The sequence below is a fragment of the Ochlerotatus camptorhynchus genome, unplaced genomic scaffold (assembly GCF_037179485.1).
Source record: "Ochlerotatus camptorhynchus isolate MF236.1 unplaced genomic scaffold, CSIRO-AGI_Acam_v1.1 ptg000609l, whole genome shotgun sequence".
NCBI lineage: Eukaryota > Metazoa > Arthropoda > Insecta > Diptera > Culicidae > Ochlerotatus > Ochlerotatus camptorhynchus.
The window spans coordinates 214,828-236,772 of NW_027041089.1; the positions used below are offsets into that span (position 1 = coordinate 214,828).

General features: G+C 38.0%; 1 protein-coding gene across 2 annotated transcripts; it reads right to left on the reverse strand.

Annotated features, from left to right (window-relative positions):
* Positions 1 to 119: 119 nt before the first annotated feature.
* On the reverse strand, positions 120 to 11,455 carry LOC135714099 (RNA exonuclease 1 homolog). Of its 2 annotated transcripts, none has more exons than XM_065237369.1 (8): positions 11,187 to 11,455; positions 9,821 to 11,124; positions 9,477 to 9,759; positions 8,951 to 9,416; positions 1,521 to 1,598; positions 861 to 1,451; positions 539 to 798; positions 120 to 477 (listed from the first exon to the last, which is right to left on the reverse strand). In XM_065237369.1, exons 1-8 carry the CDS (start codon positions 11,284 to 11,286, stop codon positions 398 to 400), a joined length of 3,162 nt encoding a protein of 1,053 aa, XP_065093441.1. In that variant the 5' UTR covers positions 11,287 to 11,455; the 3' UTR covers positions 120 to 397. The 2 variants fall into 2 exon arrangements, with proteins under 2 accessions (XP_065093441.1, XP_065093440.1); XM_065237368.1 differs by having other exon boundaries at positions 9,821 to 11,127.
* Positions 11,456 to 21,945: the final 10,490 nt, after the last annotated feature.

Genomic DNA, 21,945 nt, shown 5'->3' on the forward strand with positions numbered 1-21,945 from the left:
GGGATTCACTACTCAAATGTCGAAGGTGATGCATACCAGAACAGATACCAAATTGGAGAAACTAGACTTGATCCGAGACGTGTTTATCATTCCTCAAGTACAAAATAAAACAATGTAAATATGAGATTATGATAAGTTCGTTTTTATTAAATAAATTTTCTAAGAATAGAAAACATGTTGCGTTATTTTTGTCCGATTTCATAGTATTGCTAGATACGTACTCAGCCTACCTAAAATTGTTCAACTTAAGATAATTTCAGCCTGAATGAGTATAGACCATTTCCATAACAAGGAATGGAACATGATGCGGAAACAACAAGGTAATACGCAATAAATAGATCAGATAACAGTAGTACATTGTGTGAATACTTTTAGAACGGGTTGAATACGCAACAAATCAAATAATACGGTTCCTCAGATAATGCTTGATCAACTGAATGCAAACAACCGAATCCTCCGCACTATCGTGACCATGATCTGCAAGGAATAAAAAAAACATGTTTTAAACTTGAATGATTGTTTCAGCAAGGGAACGTACCGCTTTCTTGGATGATTTTCTTTAGATTCTCAATGCAGAGCGTTTTCAAGGCACGCTTTTTCGGTGGTCCCATCTTGTGCGGGTAAAGAACGGATGTGTCCACTACGATATCGTGAATAAGTTTAAGTGCTTTGAAGTCACTTTCGAGGCTATGTCCGATGAGAATTGATTCCGAATTGAACATTGACAACAGAACTGCTTGAACGTTGTACAGGGTAGTCGTAGTGTTTTGCAGTGTTTGCTCCGTGATTCCCGAAAACCTACAATGGGATGTAAAAAGTTTAATTTCGCGCTAACGCAACAGGACTACAGTATCAATTACCTAGTATTATAATCAATCACTTTGTTCGAAGGCTTCACTAGGGAGTCATATACTGTTTTCTCGTTCATATCAACTACAGTTACTCGAGTAAGCTCCAGTCCACCAGTGGTGTAGCACATTTCGCAATCCAGTGCATAAATGTCCTTTTTTGATGGGACGTATCCTTCCGCAGGTTCAATCGTCTTCACAAATCCATTGAGATCATCGTAGTTCATATAGCTACTTACGTGATAGTTGCCATACATGCAACCTGCCGTTCCAGCAGGCTGTTGGCAGCAACTGTGCATGTTATCTGCAAACCCTCTCCTGTAGCACGTGCTTTTAGCGTGATAATTACATGAATCAACTGCGAGTTCGTCATATGTTTCTAGGTTGTAAACTTTAGAGCATCGAGAACAGTAGCGTTCATCCTCGTTCGGCGGTCGTGAGGGCTTGGGAGTGTAAATCTTTGCCTTTCCTGGAGTGTCAGTAGCCCGAGGAAATCCGTTAGCTTTTAGTTGCTCTTCGGTTAGTATGCAGTCGTAAATCATTTTGTATGCCACCGTTGAAGGTGCATTATCAATCGTGTAAGTCGACTTCACGTCCGTTTTCCTGAATCGAGGTGGTAAATTAATTAAAATATCGAGATGGTGAGTTCAAATAAAATTAAAGGATGCTTACAATTTCTTGTTCACGCTCCACGATATATTATGACTCATTTTACCAGCCAGGATGACATCGTGGGAAATTGTTTTATTCCTGAAACATTAAATGATGTTACTAGTTTTAAATGTTGAATTTCATAAATCTAGCTGTTTTAATTTTAAGTGCTTCTTCGTTGGACACTTTCAACATTACTAGAAAATTTTCGTTCATGATAAAGTTCTTCTGGAAGTCTTTACCTTCCGGGTGCTCAGGTCAGATCATTTCAGAATTTTCTCACCACGCAGCAGTAGTGTGAATACTAAGCTACATAGTTTTACTGATTTTTGCGACAAATCGACTAGATATTGAACGCTTCGACCCACGTGAACGGAGTTAGAGTACACGTAGAAAAACAACGCGATAATCATATACATTGAATTTTTAATTTAAAGTCATGTTTCTTGTTAAATCAAAGAAAAAAAAATCTTTATTTCTAATGTACAGCAGCGTTCATCCTACAAAGTCGTTATTAGAAACAAATACCTTGCTTTTTAATTAACAATACGCAAACAGAAAAAAAAATGATTCCTCAGAGGAAGAATTGATTGAAGAACCTGGAGGTAGAAATTCTCGGTGCAGAAGATTTGGAATTATTAAAATTATTTAAATTATTGGGTTTGAGCGAAGAAGTAGTCGGTGCTTTATAGGTAGGAAAATTCTAATTTAATACATTTCTGCCCTATAAATAATTCTAATTATTTCAGCGAATCGATACACAGTTGACATCTTGAAAATAATCATTACACAAAGTAAATGAAAAATTGTTATTTAGATACTGCAATTTTGTAAGTATAATAAATATTATTTGACATCAAAAAAATTATTTTAATCATTTGATTTCATCTAAAATTAAAAGAAACAATTAATATGGAAAATAAATCAAATATTAGGTTATTTACATCAAATGATCTTTTTTTAGAATTAACAAAATATTTTCTTTGAAACAAAAAGCATACTTTTTTGTAGTAAAAAGAAGCGCGTGACTGGAACAAAATATATTTGTCTTGATTCAAGAAACGTCATGATAGAATCAAAGAAAAATATTGTTGAATTTACTCACAGTCACATGCAGAGTTGATTCTAAAAACAACAAACAGGTTTTTAGAATCTAATCAAATTTACTTTTGAATCAAAGAAAAAATGTGCATAGGCCCTGAGCCTACAATTTTTTTTTTTGAATTCATTGTGATTTATTTTTGAAATTAAAAGCCATTTCTCTGGGTGTACATCACGTTCACGGTACATATAAATTTCCTGATTATGGTGTTCCTCGAACCTCGAAATCCAGATCATCGTGGATCCTGCAAACAAACAAACGTTTTTCATAATTTACCTATCAAAATTCTATGAAACATCGAATACAACTGTAATTGATTGTTAGGGACAAATACCAGGTTTGTGCTGGAATTCGGCCATTTCATCTCGCATGGCGCACTGTTCTAGATGATTTTGAGCTATCACATCAGTTTGTACGGAGATCAGTCTACGTATGTAGTATAGATAGGCTAGAGATTCCATATATAAACGGAGGCACAAAAAGTTGTTCTGGCAACATGAAACATAAATGATCTTACTGGCATCCGTGAAAAATGTTCATGCCATCATATGGCTCTTCGTTGTGCAGTTTTGTTTTATTTTGTTTGGAGGGTGGAAAACACCTTGATGGCGTCATGCTCGTTTGGCTACACTAACTGATAGTTCGTTTTGCTACATTCTACTTTGCCTCCGCTTATGTATGGAAGCTATAAGGCCTGTATTCGAAAAAAATGCGCCAGAACTGGTGTACGTAATACCATAGAGGTAACTCTAAGACTAGAAGGTCCAGAAATAACGTGCTCAACTTTTAGGCACAGCTCTGGTACTCTCTTCGGTCCCAAGCTAATCGATTCACCCCTCGGAACATGGGAAAAACCAATAACCCCTCATTTTATCTGTCAAACTTTCATAGCGAATCAAAACAAACATTGCATAGTACTAGAATTTCGACTAGAATGAGGTACGTTAATCGTTTGCTTGGGACCAATAGGCTAGTCAAGTAGTGAGCCAATTTTGAATCGTTAGTTTCGTATTGATTGTTGGTAATACCCCGTTCACATTAAAACGTATATCACGTGATATACACTGTTTTGCAATGAGCATTTATACATCTAGTTTTCATAGGAAATCCTATGTATGAGTGCTCATTGAAAGACAGCCTATATTACGTGATATAGGCTGTAATGTGAACGGGGTATAACCAACCGGTGGAAACTAACGATTTTAAATGAGCTTACTACTTGACTGCCCATTGGTCCCAAGTACATCTATAAGCGTACCCCATTCTAGTCGAAATTCTAGTACTACACTATGTTTGTTTTGATTCACTATGAAAATTTGACAGATAAAATGAGGGGTTCGTGGATTTTCCTATGTTTCGAGGGGTGCATCGATTAGCTTGGGACTGAAGATAGTACCAGAGCTGAGCCAAAAAGTTGAACACGTTTCTTCGGGACTTTCTGGTCTTAGAGTTACCTCTATGGTATAACCTATAGCTCATATCGTAGTAGGCTGTGTATAAAAGAAAATGATTTACTTAGTTTGAAAGTTACACCATGACGAAGTGGCAGCGTATTCGTGATTTGTCCCAAGCGCAAATGTCGCAAAAAGACATTTCAATCGCCATGGGAGTGTCCCGGTGGACCTTCAAAAGGGTTTTAGACCGAGAAAAGAAAGGACAACTATCCGCGAAGGTGGCCACAGGTCGTCCGAGGTCAGCACGGGTTCCGAGGGTTATCGCTGCTATCAAAAGGAAGATTCGGGTGAATCCAGTGCGTTCAATAAGGAAAATGGCAAAGGAACACGGGATCAGTGACGTTACAGCACGGAAGATCGTAAAGGAAGATTGCGGGGCGATGTCGAGGGCCCGTAAAAAAAACTCACATGATTACCAACCGCATCCGGGAGCTACGAGTCGAACGATGCAAGAAAATCTTTAACTTCCTTAAGCGAAAAAATCCGGTAATCCTGTTCACCGACGAGAGCATGTTTACCGTCGATCCCGTATCAAATTCCAGAACCGACCAGTATATAGGTTCTCTGGTAAAAGACGTGGCCGACGAGCACAAGATCGTGTCTCTGACCAAGCATCCTGCTAGCGTTATGGTGTTTGGATTGGTGGCTTCCGATGACAAAAAAATGGACCCGGTGTTCATTCCAGAAGGCGACAAGGTCAGCACGGAGGTCTACATCGAGATTTTAAGTAAGATTGTTCTTCCGTGGATCAAAGAACAGTACGGTCCGAAACCAAATGTTGTATTTCAACAAGATGGGGCTCCGTGCCACACCTCGAACCGCACTCAGAAGTGGTTGCAGGAACATCTTCCGTTCTGGGCGAAGGATATGTGGCCGCCATCCAGCCCCGATCTTAATCCGCTAAATTACTCAATATGGCACGTCATGAAGGCCAAGGCCTGTTCTAAACGCCACCCGAGTACAGCAAGCCTCAGACAAACATTGACCCGTACCTGGAGAGAAATGGATCCAGACTACATTATTAGAACCTGCCGTGCATTCCGGAAGTGTGTGGAGGCCGTAATTGCAGCAAGTGGAAACTTGATCGATGATTAACATAGTTTAAGACTCTGAGAAACATCCCCCCTTTGAATAAATAAAAAAAAAACTCGAAAACGAAATTTTTGAAAAGAAATTTAATTTTGACATTGCTCAATGGTGCAAACATTACCACGCATACGGCACCTCAAAACACAGATCAGTTGGAAGTTTCTCCCGGATGATGCGTTTAATTTTTCCATATTTCATTTCATTCCCCAGCTCGTTGTCGGGTACCTCTGGTGGCAAGTAATACACACGCACATGTTGGATGAACTCACCAGCATGTGACATGCGTACCTTTGCCGTCGTTCCATTCGCATAATGTAAGATTAAATCCTCCTAATTGAATGTCAGAGCATGGAGCATCGCTTTCTCTGATTTGAACTTCATGAAGACTCCCCTTTCCTCACCAATGCGATAAACAGCTTCCATTTCAGCCGGATCCGCGTCGAGTGCTTTGGCGAAATTTACAATCTCTACGATGTTTGGTTTAGCATCACAATGGCTGAAGCTAAACTTGATGGTGTTTTTTACTTCACACATCTTGCACCGTAGCAACAAAAGGCACCGAACTGCTAGCAACGAACAAAGAGCAACCACAGAAAACAGACGTAACTCTTTGAAAAAGTTTTTCTTGAAAACATAGTATCTCAAAACATAGGACCTCAGTAGCGACATCTTTCAGGCTTCTCGCGGAAAACAAGCTTGCTCGCTAGCTCGCAAACAATATTGCATAAAAATTCTATAGAATGTATAGAAACGTCAAAGTGATCCGCTGCCAGCGCTGTGGCGAGTAGTTCGCGGAACTGATAATATTCAAATCAACCGTTAAATGCGTGAACGAAGATACACAATGAAGAGTTACGTCTGTTTGTCTGTGGAGCAACTATACCATAGCGAGTCTCGAAAACAGGCTATCGCGTGGTTCACACCGAAATAAAAAATCGACTGCTGCTGTAGACAGCTGTAGGACAACTGAGAAAATACCTATATTGTAATGTATTTGATAGTTGTTCACAAACCGGAACTCGGCACCTTGGATTTAAAAATGACGTCGTCCCCGTTCCGAAAATATCCATATTGTTGGCTATTTGACAGGATTGTACGACTTTTCCCCGAAAACCAGTCCCCCGAAAACACTTTCCCCGAAAGTTATTGCCCCGAATGTAACTTTTCCCCGAATGGCACAGTTCCCAGAAAATAATTTCCCCGAATGTACCATTTCCCCGAATCTGCGCATCTTCGCTGGTTAACTACTTGTATCGAACAATACCACAATAAACATATTAATGTGCGTCGAATAAAGACAATAGTTTGACTTTCGTTAAAACAAAATGTAAAGGTCAAGCTCCTGAAATCGGTGTAATCCTATTTCAGCAGCTTTTGACCTTTCCATGTAGTTTTAACGAAAGTCAAACTTTTGTCTTTATTCAACACATATTGATTTCTTGGTGCTCCATACAATTTTAGATTCACCCTATAAGGAGTCGCCATGTGACTAATATGTATGGCATGGGGACGCATGATATCTTTTCTTTGTTTGTATGGAGTTTTTTTTAACGGTCGTACCTATCAAACAAACACACACATTGTATGCAAATAGCTCCATGGATCATACCATATTATACGTCAAAGAATGAACTATGATTCAAAGAAAGAAAATTTCTTGCGACAAGCAAAATTTTCCCTTCTTACAGCTCGTTCTTTAACGTTTTGAAGAATAAATATCTTACTAATTTATCAAAGCGATATCTCATTGTAATAAAATTGAAGAACGAGCCGTGATACAAAGAAAGGAAAATGATATCCCTTTGATAAAACCAATTAGATACCCTAATAAAAAATTATCATAAACGAACGATAACCCAAATGTGTGAACTATTCCACAAATGGTTTGGATGATACCCAGAACACGTCGTTAAGCAAATTAACCATAACATTTTTATTAGGGTAGATATGATGCGATACGTTAAGAAACGAGCTGTGCTACAAAGAAGGAACATTTCTTGAAACAAACAACGATTTTTCTTTTTTGTATAAGGGGTGATGTACAAATTATGTCACGCCCTAAGGAGGGACGTGTAGAAATCTGTGATTGATTAATTTTGCCTCAATTTCGCGTGACATAATTAATGTATGGCCCCTAACGGCTCGTTTTTTTAATTTGATTACGATAGATATCAGTTTTATAAATTAGTAAGATATTTATTCTTCAAAACGTTAAAGAACGAGCTGTGATACAAAGAAGGGAAAATTTTGTTTGTTGCAAGAATTTTTCCTTCTTTTTATCTTAGTTGATTATTTGACGTATAACTTGGTATGTTCCATGGAGCTAATTGAATACAATGTATGTGTGTGTGTGTGTGTGTTGGATAGGTACGAACGTTAAAAAACTCCATACTAACAAATAAAAGATACCATGCGTCCCCATGCAATACATGCTATAGTCACTTTGCGACTCCTTATAGGCCGAATCCAAAATTGTATGGAGCAAGAAGAAAACACCATACACCGATTTCAGAATATTCGGTAAAAAATTACAGGAAATCTGTGAAAAATCACCGAACTGTTTACCGAACGTTCAGCTGTTGAGATTTCGGTAAAATTTCACAGATTTCGGTGAAATAATCTTAGTGTGTGACCTTTACATGTAGTTTTAACGAAAGTCAAACTATTGTCTTAAGCGAACCCCACACGGTAAGAAATATTGTCAATACTTAAAAGTATTGACAATAATATTGATGATGTGAATACAGATATATTGTCAATACCGATGTATTGACGTCAATATAAAATGCATTGACAATACGATTATTGTCAATACAAACAGTCGTGTAGAGTCCACTTTAATTCGACACACATTGATATGTGTAGTGTGGTATTGTTCGATACAAGTAGTTAACTAGCGAAAGATTTGATGAAACTGACACAATTTTCCCTTCTTTATACCAAAGCTCAGTCTTTATGCTCATTACAATCAGATATCAATTTGATAAACCGCCAAATGTCATAACAAGTCATAACCACAAACTTTATCTAGGGTGTTGAACGACTTTGTTCTGTTTATCAATATTCAGCAAAGATATTTTTCTCAATTTCATATAGATAAGTGGTAACAAACCCAAGGATCATATTTAAATAGATCGCACAGTGTAAATTGTATCTTTCGGGGAACTAGTTCTTTTGGGGAAATAGTTTTCGGGAAAACGTTCCTTTCGGTGAACTGGTTATTTCGGGGAGTCGTATTTCGGGGATAAAACTTTCGAGGAAAGTGTTTTCGGGGAACTGGTTTTCGGGGAAAAGTCGTACCATCATTTGACAGTTTTCACAAACCGCTTCGCGTAAAAAGTTTGAGCACATTGAATGAAAAATCAACATTTTAGCGCCCAATTTAAAAAAAAAACTCATTGAAAGTTCAATATGAAAGCCCTACAGTAAAAGTATGGACGTCTGTTCCAATCGAACCGTCAAAATGCACCGCTTTGCTCGATTGGAACAGCTTTTTCCAGTTTTGTGGTGACAGTCGTCCATACTTTAACTGTAGGGCTTTATTAAATATCAGTTCAGTTTCAAATTTAATAGAAATCCGTTCGCTACTAAACATGTTCTAGCAGTTAGAATTTTAACAGTGTCCAAAAATATGGGGTGGGTTATAAACTTTTGACCGGCTTCCTACTGCCAAAACAGGTAACATACCTATATAATACCTATTATATATAATATGACCTACCTTTTTTTAATAATAGGCATTAACATTATTTGGCCCCTGAGGACGGTGGAGGCCGAAATGATGAAATGTAAATATCTTCACTTACCTTTCCGCACTTTCACTTCCCGATTCCACAGCCTCCTTGCGCAGCTTGTTAATCGCCAAAAGGGCACTGCTTTTGTAGATCATTGGAGTGTTGCATTTCTTGACAACGGCCAGCTCCTCGGTTTGTGCGCGTTCATAGGCATCCTCGCAGCTTGTGTAGATGTTTAGACTATGCTTAATCATGAGATTGTAGAATTGCATCCGAATGTTGTAGGAAATTTTGGTAGAGTCTGCTTCCAGCACCGGTGGAACAGGTTTCGCTGGCGGTGGAGGTGGAGCAGCAGCAGTAGTAGCAGACGAGGTGGAAGCCACTGGCGCTGCCACTGCAGAGGCCATGTGAGCTACTCGACCGGTACCTTTGGGAACGGTTTGTGCGGTTGTACCTATTCCTTTCATTTTTCGCAGTTGTTCAATTTTTTCCTTCGCCTTCTGAAAGGCTAGAACGTTAACGGCTGGTGTGAAACGACCTAGAATTTAAAAAATATGTTTATTTATCAACACTCGTGGTAGACATTTCAAACACATACTTCTTGGTGTTGTGGTAACTACGGAATCCGGTGGCTTGCTGTAAAAACTATTTGTGCTAATAGGAGAAACAGGTGATTTATCTGTTGTAGGAGGGGTCATTATGGGCGTAGGACTCAATACTGGCGAGCGAGGTGATCCGTTACTTAGCTTTGGTGTTATGGACTTGCTCATTGCTTTGCGTGTTTCCTCTTCGATTCGTTTTTTGTTTTCTTCCTCTAATTGTTGTTTTGTTGCTAATTCCTCCTGCTGCCTACGAACAATTTCCTGACGATGATATACAGACTGTAAAAGATATTAATGTAAAAAATATTTCCAACACATTCTAAAATAAAGTTTGGGTCACCCTCATCGCGTTTTGGACATGGTTGATTCTTTTCGCCGGAGGTGGTTGTACACCGGCTTGCACTGCATTTGAACCACTTTCGTGAGCGACTCGTTTCTTCCGGTTTTCGTCGTAGCATTTTTCAGCAAACATATCAATAAGCTCGACATCGGTGCCTGGTTTTGGGTCAGGTTTTTTCTTCGGTGCTTTCTCTACTGCTGGAGCCGGTGCAGTAACAGGCTCGTCTTCGTATTCTTCGAAAATCATCCTGCATTGTCTCATCACTTCATCTTCATCGCTGTCAATGTCGATGTCGCTTGGAGGGTTATCCAACAGGTCACGGTAAATTTCATCCGCTAGTTCTACTTTTGGTTTGGACGAAGAGGAAGCTACAGCAGCTTCTGAAGGCTTTACCTTGCTGTTTGACGAAGAGGAGTGTTTTCTGGTTGAGATTGGTGTCCTACTACTAGATTTAGATGAACTTTTACTAGAATTTTGAGATGACCTGTGTCGATCTTTATCAGTGGGTTTTCCCCGATCCTTATCCTTATCTTTGTCCAAAGATTTTGTTCGCTCTTTCTCTTTGTCCGATCGTTTTTCCTTATCCCGAGAGCTATCTTTGTGTTTGGATCTCATACGATCCTTTTCGCGATCTTTCTCCTTGTCAGACCTAGACCGGTGCTTACCATCCCTATGTGAGGAAGATGAGGTTGACGACGAATGTTTACGCTCATTACTACCTGATGTACTCGACTTTCGTTCGGATTCTTTCCGGTCGCTCCGGTCCTTACGATGTTCCTTTTCATCTTTACTACTTTTCCTTTGTTTACTACTCTCATGGTTAGATTTGCGAACCGAATTACCAGTACTGGTATTCTTATCGGCATCCTTTCTTTTCGTTTCGCTTGCCACACTTGCCGATTTAACATCTAAGGCAGTTGGCTCTTCCTTTTTGTTACCGCATTCTTTCACTATGGGAATTGCAGGAGTCTTTTTTTCATCGTCATGTTTCTGCTCTTTTCCATTTTGCCCATTTGTCAGTTCCTTTTCGATACTATCAGTCTGCTCGACCCGTACCAAGGAATCACCAGTCTTAACTTCATCATCAGATTTTTGATCCGGTTTAGTTTCTTCGGCTTTACTTTGTTCGCCGGAAGAACATATTGCTTTTGCACTAGGAACATATTTGGATGTCAGAATGGTCGGCATCGGTATATATTCCAATTTGGGCTTCTTCTTGGCCGGTCCATCCTGAGATACCTCAGCGGCATTATTTTGATTCAATAGACTCTTCGGTGTGGCGCAGTAAGTAGCTTTTGGCGTTGCTTCTAAAATAAACAAACTTATCAATCCAGTTTCGTGTTACTACAAGTTTATCGCTGTTTACCAGGTTTTAAGTGCCTAAAGTGGCAAAACGGTCGGGTACAAGAATCCTTTTCGAAAAAAGGGCAATTGATGGAGCGGAACAGCCCAGTTGCTGGAAGCATCTTTGCTTCTTCTGGTAGCTATCGCGCAGTAGAAAGCTGGTTTCTCAATTTGTTTATATTAATTCCAATACTATTTGATTGAAAGTACAAACTAAATGCTGTTATTAAACATTAAATTGGACAATAGATTCTGCATAAACTAAAATTAAAATCGCCATCCGCAAAAAGAGTTGACACACACTGGGGAAGATGAACATGACAGATGTTTTGCGTTTTGAACGAAGGTGCTGAACACTGCTGAATAAAAGACGTCTTGATTATACACTCAAAGATAAATTAAATCAAAAAAGCTTAAAAAGTATGCAGATTCCCGCTTCACCTTATAGAGATTACACTGATAAATTAAACTATTCCCATTTTGCTTGAAATGTAATCAATTTGACATGAAACTCAGTTTAATCATATCAAATGATTAAACATTAATGCTCTCTTTCTAAAAAAATAGGCATCTGATATTGACCACAGTTTAATCATGGTTGATTAGATGGGAGATGATCTTTTATGAATATATTTTAATATTTTTTGATTCTATTTGAATAATTTTTGATTGAATTTTAATCTTTTTTGATTGTATATCAGTATTGAATTTAATACTGGAAAGATTATTTCGAATTTAATCATGCATGACTACTGCCGAAGTAATCATGGCTCGAACTCAATAAGGTGAAGCGGGAATCTGCATACTTTTTAAGCTTTTTTGATTTTATTTATCTCTGAGTGTAGTGACGTTTAACGCGCGCACACTAGCGGGAGCAACGCTGTGTAAAGTTGTTTATTATTTTCCTCTGGCTATCCTAAAAAATGTATGAAAGTAGATCTGTCAAAATGAGTTTGACATCGATTTGTTATATGTATTCCTCGGATATTCACTAGCTCTCATATATCCTCCCGCATAAACGCGAACCATAAATTGACCTTACCTAAAATGGTTAAAAAATGTTTATAATCCCTGCTAAACTTTAACTGAAATGGTTATGGAACTTTACATGAACGTTTAATGATAAAGTTTCAACCTTATGTATTATGGTTTTTTGGAACTGGACCTTACAAATAATGGGTTGTTAAGAACCATTACCATTCCAAATTTTTGTTTTCTCCATACATTTTCAGAAAGAGAACTATATAAGAACGTTTTTACTTATGATTTGAGAACATTAATGGTAATGGTTATGGTAGTCAGTAAGGTCCATTAATGGTTTTGTATTATCGCTCAACTTTACGTGGAATAATGGGTTGTTAAGAACCATTACCATTCCAAATTTTTGTTTTCTCCTTACATTTTCAGAAAGAGAACTATATAAGAACGTTTTTACTTATGATTTGAGAACATTAATGGTAATGGTTATGGTAGTCAGTAAGGTCCATTAATGGTTTTGTATTATCGCTCAACTTTACGTGGAATATATCGTGGAATATATCGTGAATTGGTAATCAGTAAATTACAGGCAACCATCTCAGTTAAAGTTTAGCAGGGATTATAAACAATTTTTAACCATTTTAGGTAAAGTCAATTTATGGTTCGCGTTTATGCGGGCTACCAATACAACCAGACGTGAAAACCTCTATTGAGTCCGCCCAAGGCTGAAAACCTCCTTAATAATGAAAACCTAACCTAACCTTATTGAGTCCGAGCCATGATTACTTCGGCAGTAGTCATACATGATTAAAATTGAAATGATTTTTCTGTCTGTCTGTCTGTCTGTCTGTCTGTCTGTTTGTCTGTCTGACCCTTATAGACTCGGAAACTACTGAACCGATTGGCGTGAAAATTTGTATACAGGGGTTTTTGGGGCCGTGGAAGGTTCTTATGATGGTTCGAGACCCCTCCCTCTTGTGTAAGGGGGGGGCTCCCATACAAATGAAACAGAAATTTCTGCATAACTCGAGAACTAATCAAGCAAATGGAACCAAATTAGGCATGTGGGGGCGAGTGTGTGGGTATAAGGAGATAATCATAGGGGGTAGCCCCTTAGATAATAGGGGGGGGGGGAAGGGGCAACGTACAATATAGCATGCTTTTTTTTTAAATCGGCACATAAACTCAAGCTAATATTGAATCCCGAGCAAGACCGGGCACACTCAGCTAGTACTGATATATAATCAAAAAAGAATAAAATTCAATCAAAAATTATTAAAATGGAATCAAAAATAATTCAAATTTATTCAAAAAAAGATAATCTACAATCTAATCAACCATGATTAAACTGGGATTAATATCAGGTGCTTATTTTTTTAGAAAGAGAGGATTAATTTTTAATCATTCAATGATTTATGAAATTATGGAATAATAAGATATTCTGATGATATTTTGTATGTGTAAGTAATAAGAAAAGATTGTAAAGTTTGTGTTTGACAAATCAAAACTGCAAATTTAGCTTTGATAGAGTCACAATAAGCGTTTTTCTGATCGCCTCTTCGCGAAGAGTGAAGAGCGAAGAGTGGGTGAGATAAATTACAAAATCGCTTATTGCGACTCTCATGTATTAAAATTGGCAGGTATTATGTGTCAAACACAAACTTTATAATCTTTTCTTGTTGTTTACACAATCAAAGTATTTTCATAATATCTTATTATTCCATACTTTCTTAAAACATGTTGTTAGCTCGGTTGTTAGTCAAAATGAATGGAAGGCACCCTGGATTAAACTGAGCTTAATGTCAAATTGATTAAATTTCAAGGAAAATGGGAATAGTTCAAATTATCAGTGTAGTCGCTTCCCAGGTCGCTATTGTCGTGACCTGGTCGATGTTTCAAGCATCGACCATTTGTCACTATGACTGTTTCAGCCAAATTGTCCCACGTTGTTCCTACACACAAAGAACAAGTATAGTTTTAATAAAAATAATGCATTCTTAAATTGAAAGTTTCCCAAAATTCGTAATTTCAACTACGAAAACATTAAAAACCAAAGTAATGCTTTTGATTTAAATGTGCTTCTTTCGCCTTCAACTTGTTAATGTTAAAAGTACACTTTTTAAAAGAAAAGTTGTTAAACTGTCAAAAATACCTCTTCGTAGCGACTTACTGGCAGCACTGAACTGAGCCGACTAATTTACAGTCTTTATGCCAATCTGACCGCTAGTGGAAATTAAATAATAAACCCCAAAAATCTCGCATTTTTGTTACCATTTCCAATGTTGGTAATGTTTCAATACAATAACTACAGATTGTTATTGTTCCTGTTTACCTTAAGGCAGGTAAGTAAAATTTTAGTGAGATGTTTGTTATCCTAATGAATAAATTTTATTATATTCTTGTTCTGCCCGATTTCAGGTTATGATTATACCTCTTCCATAAATTCCATTCGCCAAACGTTAATCCGGATCTCCTATCTAAATGTCGAGTCAGTCGTCAGGTTGAAGGGAGTTCTCCTCCGGCCAGGATCGCGATCTACATAGTCCGCATAGTTGCTATTTGGTGATTTGGATGACTACACCGCAACGGAATTTGTTTTTTTCCCTATGCTACTTCTAGCCACCATTGGAGTTAAACAAGCCATTTGCATGACAGAAAGAATCTAAAACCGCGAAGGCGAATCGAATTCGAATTCAGCTATGAAAGGTTAGTATTTATGACTAGCAAATCCGGTACCAAATAGCTAAATGATGTTTTTCCTCCAGGTGAAATTATCCCTATAGACGAGATGAAAATCCCATCCGCGATCACGTCTTCAGTGTCTGGATCAAAGGAAGGAGCTGTTTTAACAAGCGAACAGACTGGATTTGCCTATAGTTAAACGTAATGTGGAAGCCGAACGGAAACCTTTCGCTATGTTCCAATAAAAATAAAAATAAAAATAATATTGTTATGTTGAAAATGATTTTATTTGGATCGATAATAATAGCTCATTTCATTTTAACTATACTAAAGTTTCTTGACAAAAGCTTGTTTCGAAACAACAATAATCCAATTTTATTTCAACACTGTCGTGCTTTTCATTTGACAGTAGTACAATTCATTTTGAAAGTTTAAACTTTTAAAAGTAGTGAGGTGACTACTTTTGATTTGACAGCTTGCTGACTTTTGGTTTGAAAGCTAAGCGCTTTCTACCAAAAAGAACCAACGCAAACTTTTAATTCTACCAACGGATTTTTTAATTTTAGCAACGATTATTTTTTGTGTGTAGCGTCCGTCCACTCTAAAATTAGTCAACAGAATGACGAAACGAGCCATGAACAAGCGTGATAAATGCGATGCGATGAATATCATTCCGCACTCTTCCATCCCATAGCGTCATTTTAATCATACGTCCTATCTCGCTCACTTCGCGTCCTGTGCTTTGGTCGTTTCGTAGACGTACTTCGATTATAATGACAAGTACCGCATTCGTGTATTCGGAGCTTTCCGAAATCATGTTCGATCACTCTTACGTGTATTTGTCAGTTTGCTATTTCATGAGAGTCGACTTCTAATGCTGCTAAATGCATTTTGCTGACATCAAACTAATTAGCGGTAAATTTATGTATAATTCATTACTACCTTACCACAGACAAACAGACATAACACTCGCAAATTGTTCATCGAACAAGCATTTAACGGTCAATTTAAAAGTATCGTAGTTGGTAGTACCGCCACCTGTGGCGCGCATAGTCAATTCCCTTGCGTTTGACGTTTACACACTACCGCCATCTGTTCAGCGTACTACCCACCACTGTGTATTCAACAGATGGCGGTAATGCTTTAGCGACGATGTTTTACAGTGAGAAATATTCAATGTGTTATGTCTGTTTGTCTGTGACCTTATCATAAATACTACAGCTATATTCCTCGCTGTATTCATAGTCTGGCGGATAGAATTTCGATCTATCAAAAAGCGGAACCAATTCAATATATTGTTGACCAGCAATTGAAAAGGTACTATGAACGTTCATAAACAAAACGTTGATTATTCTTTCCTCGCGAATCGAAAGTAAATTACCAGCATCATCGGATAGAAGAAACTTTCCACAACCTAAAAATGGTGTTAGTTTGTGAAGGCGAGCATTGAGTCACGAGAAAACGGTTTCCGTAATTTTTTTTGCAATAGCTGATGTGCTCTTTTCTGTTGTTGGTCGTGATTTGCTCGATTGGTTCCGCTATTTGACAGCTCAATTGGTTCCCGAGATTCTATCCGCCAGACTATGAATATAGCGACTATACTCAAGGCTGCGGCCTATACTATACGGCCAAACTAGAAAAATACTAGAAGGAGAGTTGAGCGGAGAGAATGTTTTGAGCCAAATGAACTGTCAAAATCTGAGCCAAACGAACATTCCCATTAGATTTTTTCTGAGGATTTCTTATTCTTACTAGATTAAATTTGAGAGTATTGCATTCGAACAGAAATTCAATCACCTTTATGTTTCGTGTGCTTCTCAAATTCAACTAGTTTTTGGAATCAAAAGCAATATTCCAGCTGCAGCTCTATTGATTAATTGATCTTAGTTGGTTAATTAATGGCACCAAAAAATGAGCAAAATATTGCGATGCAATCAATTATTAATTTACACGTAAATCGAATCAAAAGTAAAAGTCATTTGAAATCGAGTTTGAAATGCTACAATTTGGCAAGGGTTGCAAGATAGTTTTATCACAGACAAACAGACATAACACATTGAATATTTCTCAATGTAAAACATCGTCGCTAAAACATTACCGCCATCTGTTGAGTACACTGTGGTGGGTAGTACACTGAACAGATGGCGGTAGTGTGTAAACGTCAAACGCAAGGGATTTGACTATGTGCGCCACAGGTGGCGGTACTACCAACTACGATACTTTTAAACTGACCGTTAAATGCTTAATCGATGAACAACTTGCGAGAGTTATGTCTGTTTGTCTGTGGTTTTATATACAAATCCCTGTTGCCGAATTGTATTTTGTTTTCTCCGCCTATCTCTCTCTCTGAGTACTTCTAACGCAAACTAACACTAGAAATACTACCATCTGTTCAGCGTAGTGCCCACCACAGTGTACTCAACAGATGGTGGTAATGGTTCAGCGACTATGTTATGTAGTGAGAAATATTCAATGTGATATGTCTGTTTGTCTGTGGTATTAACATTTATATTTTTTGTTTTAAATGAACAAAATTCGTATCCGTGTAGAACACACATTTTTCTGTCAGATGATTTAGTTAGTTTGAGCGAGGGGGGCGACACATCTAAATCTCAATTGTAGATGCTCAAAAAATCTTACACTAGTGAATTAATCTTCGAAAAATCTTCTTTCATTTCGCGCATCTACTTGCATTGCGCATCATCTTTTTGCAGGAAATCTTCAGAATTACGTTGACGGCACCGTCGAATAATTTGCTCTTCCAGCAAATATAGACAGTTTCTTATGGGATTTTTCGGTGGAGTGAAAGGATAGTACAAAGTCCGCCATGTTTCACGCACAGTCTGAGGTTTACTTATGGATTTTCTCCAGCCCAGTGGCAGGGGCGTAGGCAACATGTTATACCATGACAGCGGGCCCAGCACAGCAAAATGAACGTTTTGAGCCCGGGACATGCTGCCTACTGTCAAACGCTGCTGTTGATATAGGCCTTGCCACTGGCCTGATTTTCTCATAGGAATAAAGAGCTACACTGAAACAAATCGACATGTATGGTTTATTGGATCCATCTCATAATATAGCAATGTCAGAAGATTTATTCATTCTACACAGAAAAAAAAGGTTGTTGAATATTTCATCCAAACAGCTGTACAGAGATCATTCCGCCGGATGTGTAATATTACGTTGTACGATGTACATCGATTTTGCGAACTAAATTACATCTATTGATGTAATATCACAGACAAACAGACATAACACTCATAAGTTGTTCATCGAACAAGCATTTAACGGTCAATTTGAAAGTATCTCAGTTGGTAGTACTGCCACCTGTGGCGCGCATAGAAAATTCCCTTGCGTTTGACGTTTACACACTACCGCCATCTTTGCAGCGTACTACCCACCACAGTGTACTCAACAGGTGGCGGTAATGTTTAGCGACGATGTTTTACAATGAGAAATATTCAATGTGTTATGTCTGTTTGTCTGTGGTAATATTGTATCTGCTATTTGCTATTACACACTTATTTTTTTCGCCGAGATTCCAACAGCCGAGTGATTCTGCAATTTATTTTGCTGAGATTCAGTAAAACAATTGCCGAGACTCAGCTAACAAATAAAATTTTGCTGAGATATCAGCTAACAAACAGATAATGTGCAGAGATATCGGCAAAGGCAAATGCCGAGGTAATCGGCTGTTGGAGATTTTACCGAGCTAGATTAAGTGTGTACATCATTATTTCATACATCAGCTTGAATTACGTTGATCGATATTACATTTTATTTTGCTGTGTATGTGATGATTGATAGATTCCACTGGATTATCAGTTAAAAACTAAAACTGCGATACCGAATGATTTCTATCGTAATTTCACATACTTAGTACATGACATTCCCTTGCTTCTGACGTGGTTAGCGATGGGTAAGATGCATATGAATATTGTGTGATATATTTTAAAGTGAAACCCTGTTGATATGTCATGAGTGGGAACGGACATCTAGAAACTAATTGAAATTCATATAAGTTTGCACTATAAGCCCTCCTTTAGATCGCCCTCGTCGAGAGCTTCCGGTTCCGCTACGGAGTAACGAATGCATACCGAGGATGGCCGCAAAAAAAATTATAATAAAATAACGAAATTACAATGAATTTTACGGTTGAATTTTGGGCACATTAAAAATTTATTATTAAATTATTGGAAAGGAGAAATAATAAATTTCGTTTTTAACGATACAATTATCAATGAAAATTAATTTGATGAGATAAAATTTGTTCGACAAAAATCAATTTTTTTTATTGTTAAGATGCTTAGCTTAACAAGCCCCCTTTTTTATTGTACATTTCTCATATACCATGATTTTCGTTGTGATTTTATGGTAGGGGTAAGAGGGGCATAGTGAACAAGTGGGGCATAGTGAGCATCCCATGCCTCAGCTTGGTCTTCCGGCCGTCGGAACAAATTGGTTGGTGGTAGCCTTATACATTTTATGAATAATCAGCAATGGAAATTTGCCAAAAGGTATAAGGGGATTTTTATCAGTGCTGGCATCGGTAGCATTGGTGCTCAGTACGGAAAACCAGATCGACGAAAAACAAATCAAAGGAAAAAAAAAGAAATTAGATTAACAGAACTTTATCTGTACAAGTTCAGAAAAAGTTTCATATTTTTGAATTTCCTGCAGAGTTTTAAACTTTTTTCGAACAGTCCGCAATTCAAAAACAAGAGACAAAAGCGTGACATCAAATCCTATGTCCCGATCGATTCGTACAGAAGTTTCAATGCGCCGCCTGTTCGGAAAGGATTCCCCGTGACATGAGCGAGCGTCACTACGCGAAGCATGCCGGCCATACCTATCAGGTTGATATCGATCTGTACGACGAAACTACTGCCACGGCGATTGTAATCCGCTCCATGAAAGTGCAGCGGCAAGTGACGATCTATTGCGACAAATGCAACGTGCCTAAGAAATCGGCTTTCAGATTAGTATTCCACCGGTTGGTTTGGCAAACACGACCAGTACTCGCACTGTCTGGTTCTGCAGAATTATAAGAAGAAGCTGGAGCAGGCAAAACTGATATCCGGCAGCTTGGGTGGATCCTTCCAGCTCCGCTACGGAGGAGTGAATGTATACCAGCATACCGAGTATGGCCGGGTTCTGTTTGGCGTCCAACAATGATGTCTATGTCTTCTCGGTCGCGAATGACTGTGACTTAGGCTTCTAGCACGGACTGAAGAAATCTGTAGCAACAATTGCAACAAGCGCGAGTCATTGACAGCTCAACATCGTTTACTTGTAAGCAAATGTTAATCCGATGTGTTCATCCCTAATCATTTTGGCCTATGGTCTTTCATTATACAAAAGAAGCGATATAATGACATGCTGTTTGACAACAGGCTCTCCCTTTCAATTTTCGTTAGAGAAAAAGAGATAACAGGCGGTACCCCCTAGTTTAATCTAGTACATATGAGTAGATAGTGTTGCCGTGAGGTACACTCGAAAATTGTAAATGTAAGTGCGTCAAATCAAATTTCGAGCCGCTCCGTCTGTCACTTCGTTTGTGCTATAAGCAAATCCAGTAAAACAAACCTGTTTTCGTGATGAATATTGCTCACTGATAGATATATCTTATATGACAGGTTAAGAGATGAACTAGCCTATGGCTAAAAATCTCTATAATAAAGGAAAAAAAAAAAATCTTATATGACAGTCATGTACACAGCAAAAAAAAAAGTAAAATCGATCAATGTAATTCAAGCTGATGTATGAAATAATGATGTAATAGCAAAAAACAGATACAATATTACATCAATGGATGTAATTTTGTTCGAAAAATCGATGTACATGGTACAACGTTATATTACACAACCGATGGATTGACCTGGTTGCAGCAGTTTGGATGTAATATTCAACAACTTTTTTTTCTGTGTATATTTTATTGGAGTTGCTTTTAACGATTTTTGACATTTTTTGATATTTCGCGTGTAAAAAGACATGTAGGAAGTATTGGACAGTCATTTAAGTTTGCACTATAGGAAAACATTTATATCGCATTGGAATAGCTTCCGACAATTTTTGAAGTTTGTAGCGAGGTTTGTAGATTGTTGACAGATCCATGCCAATCATTAGATAGTCTTTGCCTTTTAAGGAATCCAACGGAAAACATTTGTTTTGGCATGGTTTTTGGGATGAATATCGCTCCCAATAAAATACATATTACATGATTGTTCTGCATACATTATTGAAATAATTTTCAACGATGTTATCGTACACTCATTATCATGTACACTCATTATTCATGTTAGTCGAACCATGTCGAACTAAATACTGCTTACAACAATGATACTTATAATCTTTACTTGTTATTGGCCCATAATATAAGGGGTTCCAGAAGAGAACGTCATGATTACTTGGGTTTTGTCAAATAAGGTAAATATTTCCATTGCTTGCACCAAAAGAATTGGGCTGAACCAAGGTGACTACATATAGGTGTTCTAATGTGTCAAATTCATGATTCAGCCATGTTGAATTTTTGTATGGGACAGCCACCGAGTTTGTTTACAATTTGCTCTAAAACCGCACTCTCCCCCCACCCGCGACCTCCTCGCCTATATAGTGACAAAGCTGTATCACCATTTATATACCCACCATGGGCTGAACCTGGCTGAACCACGGAATTGAGGGAAAAGTACTTAATTTTGGGTAGTTTTGCATCTCTGTGTAATGATTTAGAATAGCGCATAAAAACTTAACCATTGATTAGTTTTGGTACTCCGTGTAGGGTTTGGCATCTGGGTGATGACAGCTGGCGTTTGTAAACAATGCTGGATCAACAATAGAAAAGGGCCCATCAGCATTTGTAAACAAACCGTTCCAAAGCCCTTTACTCACAAAGCAAAGGCCACTCACGCAAACCAACACCATCATCGGATAGGGGAAACTTCTACCTACACGATGATGGTGTTGGTTTGTGTGGGCGGCCTTCGATTTGTGAGGAATGGGCTTTGGAACGGTTTGTTTACAAATGCTGATGGGCCCTTTTCTATTATTGATCCAGAATGTTGAATCGTGAGTTGAGTACAAGTCTTGTCGTTTGGGTTGATGTTTCACAAAATTCGTGGTAT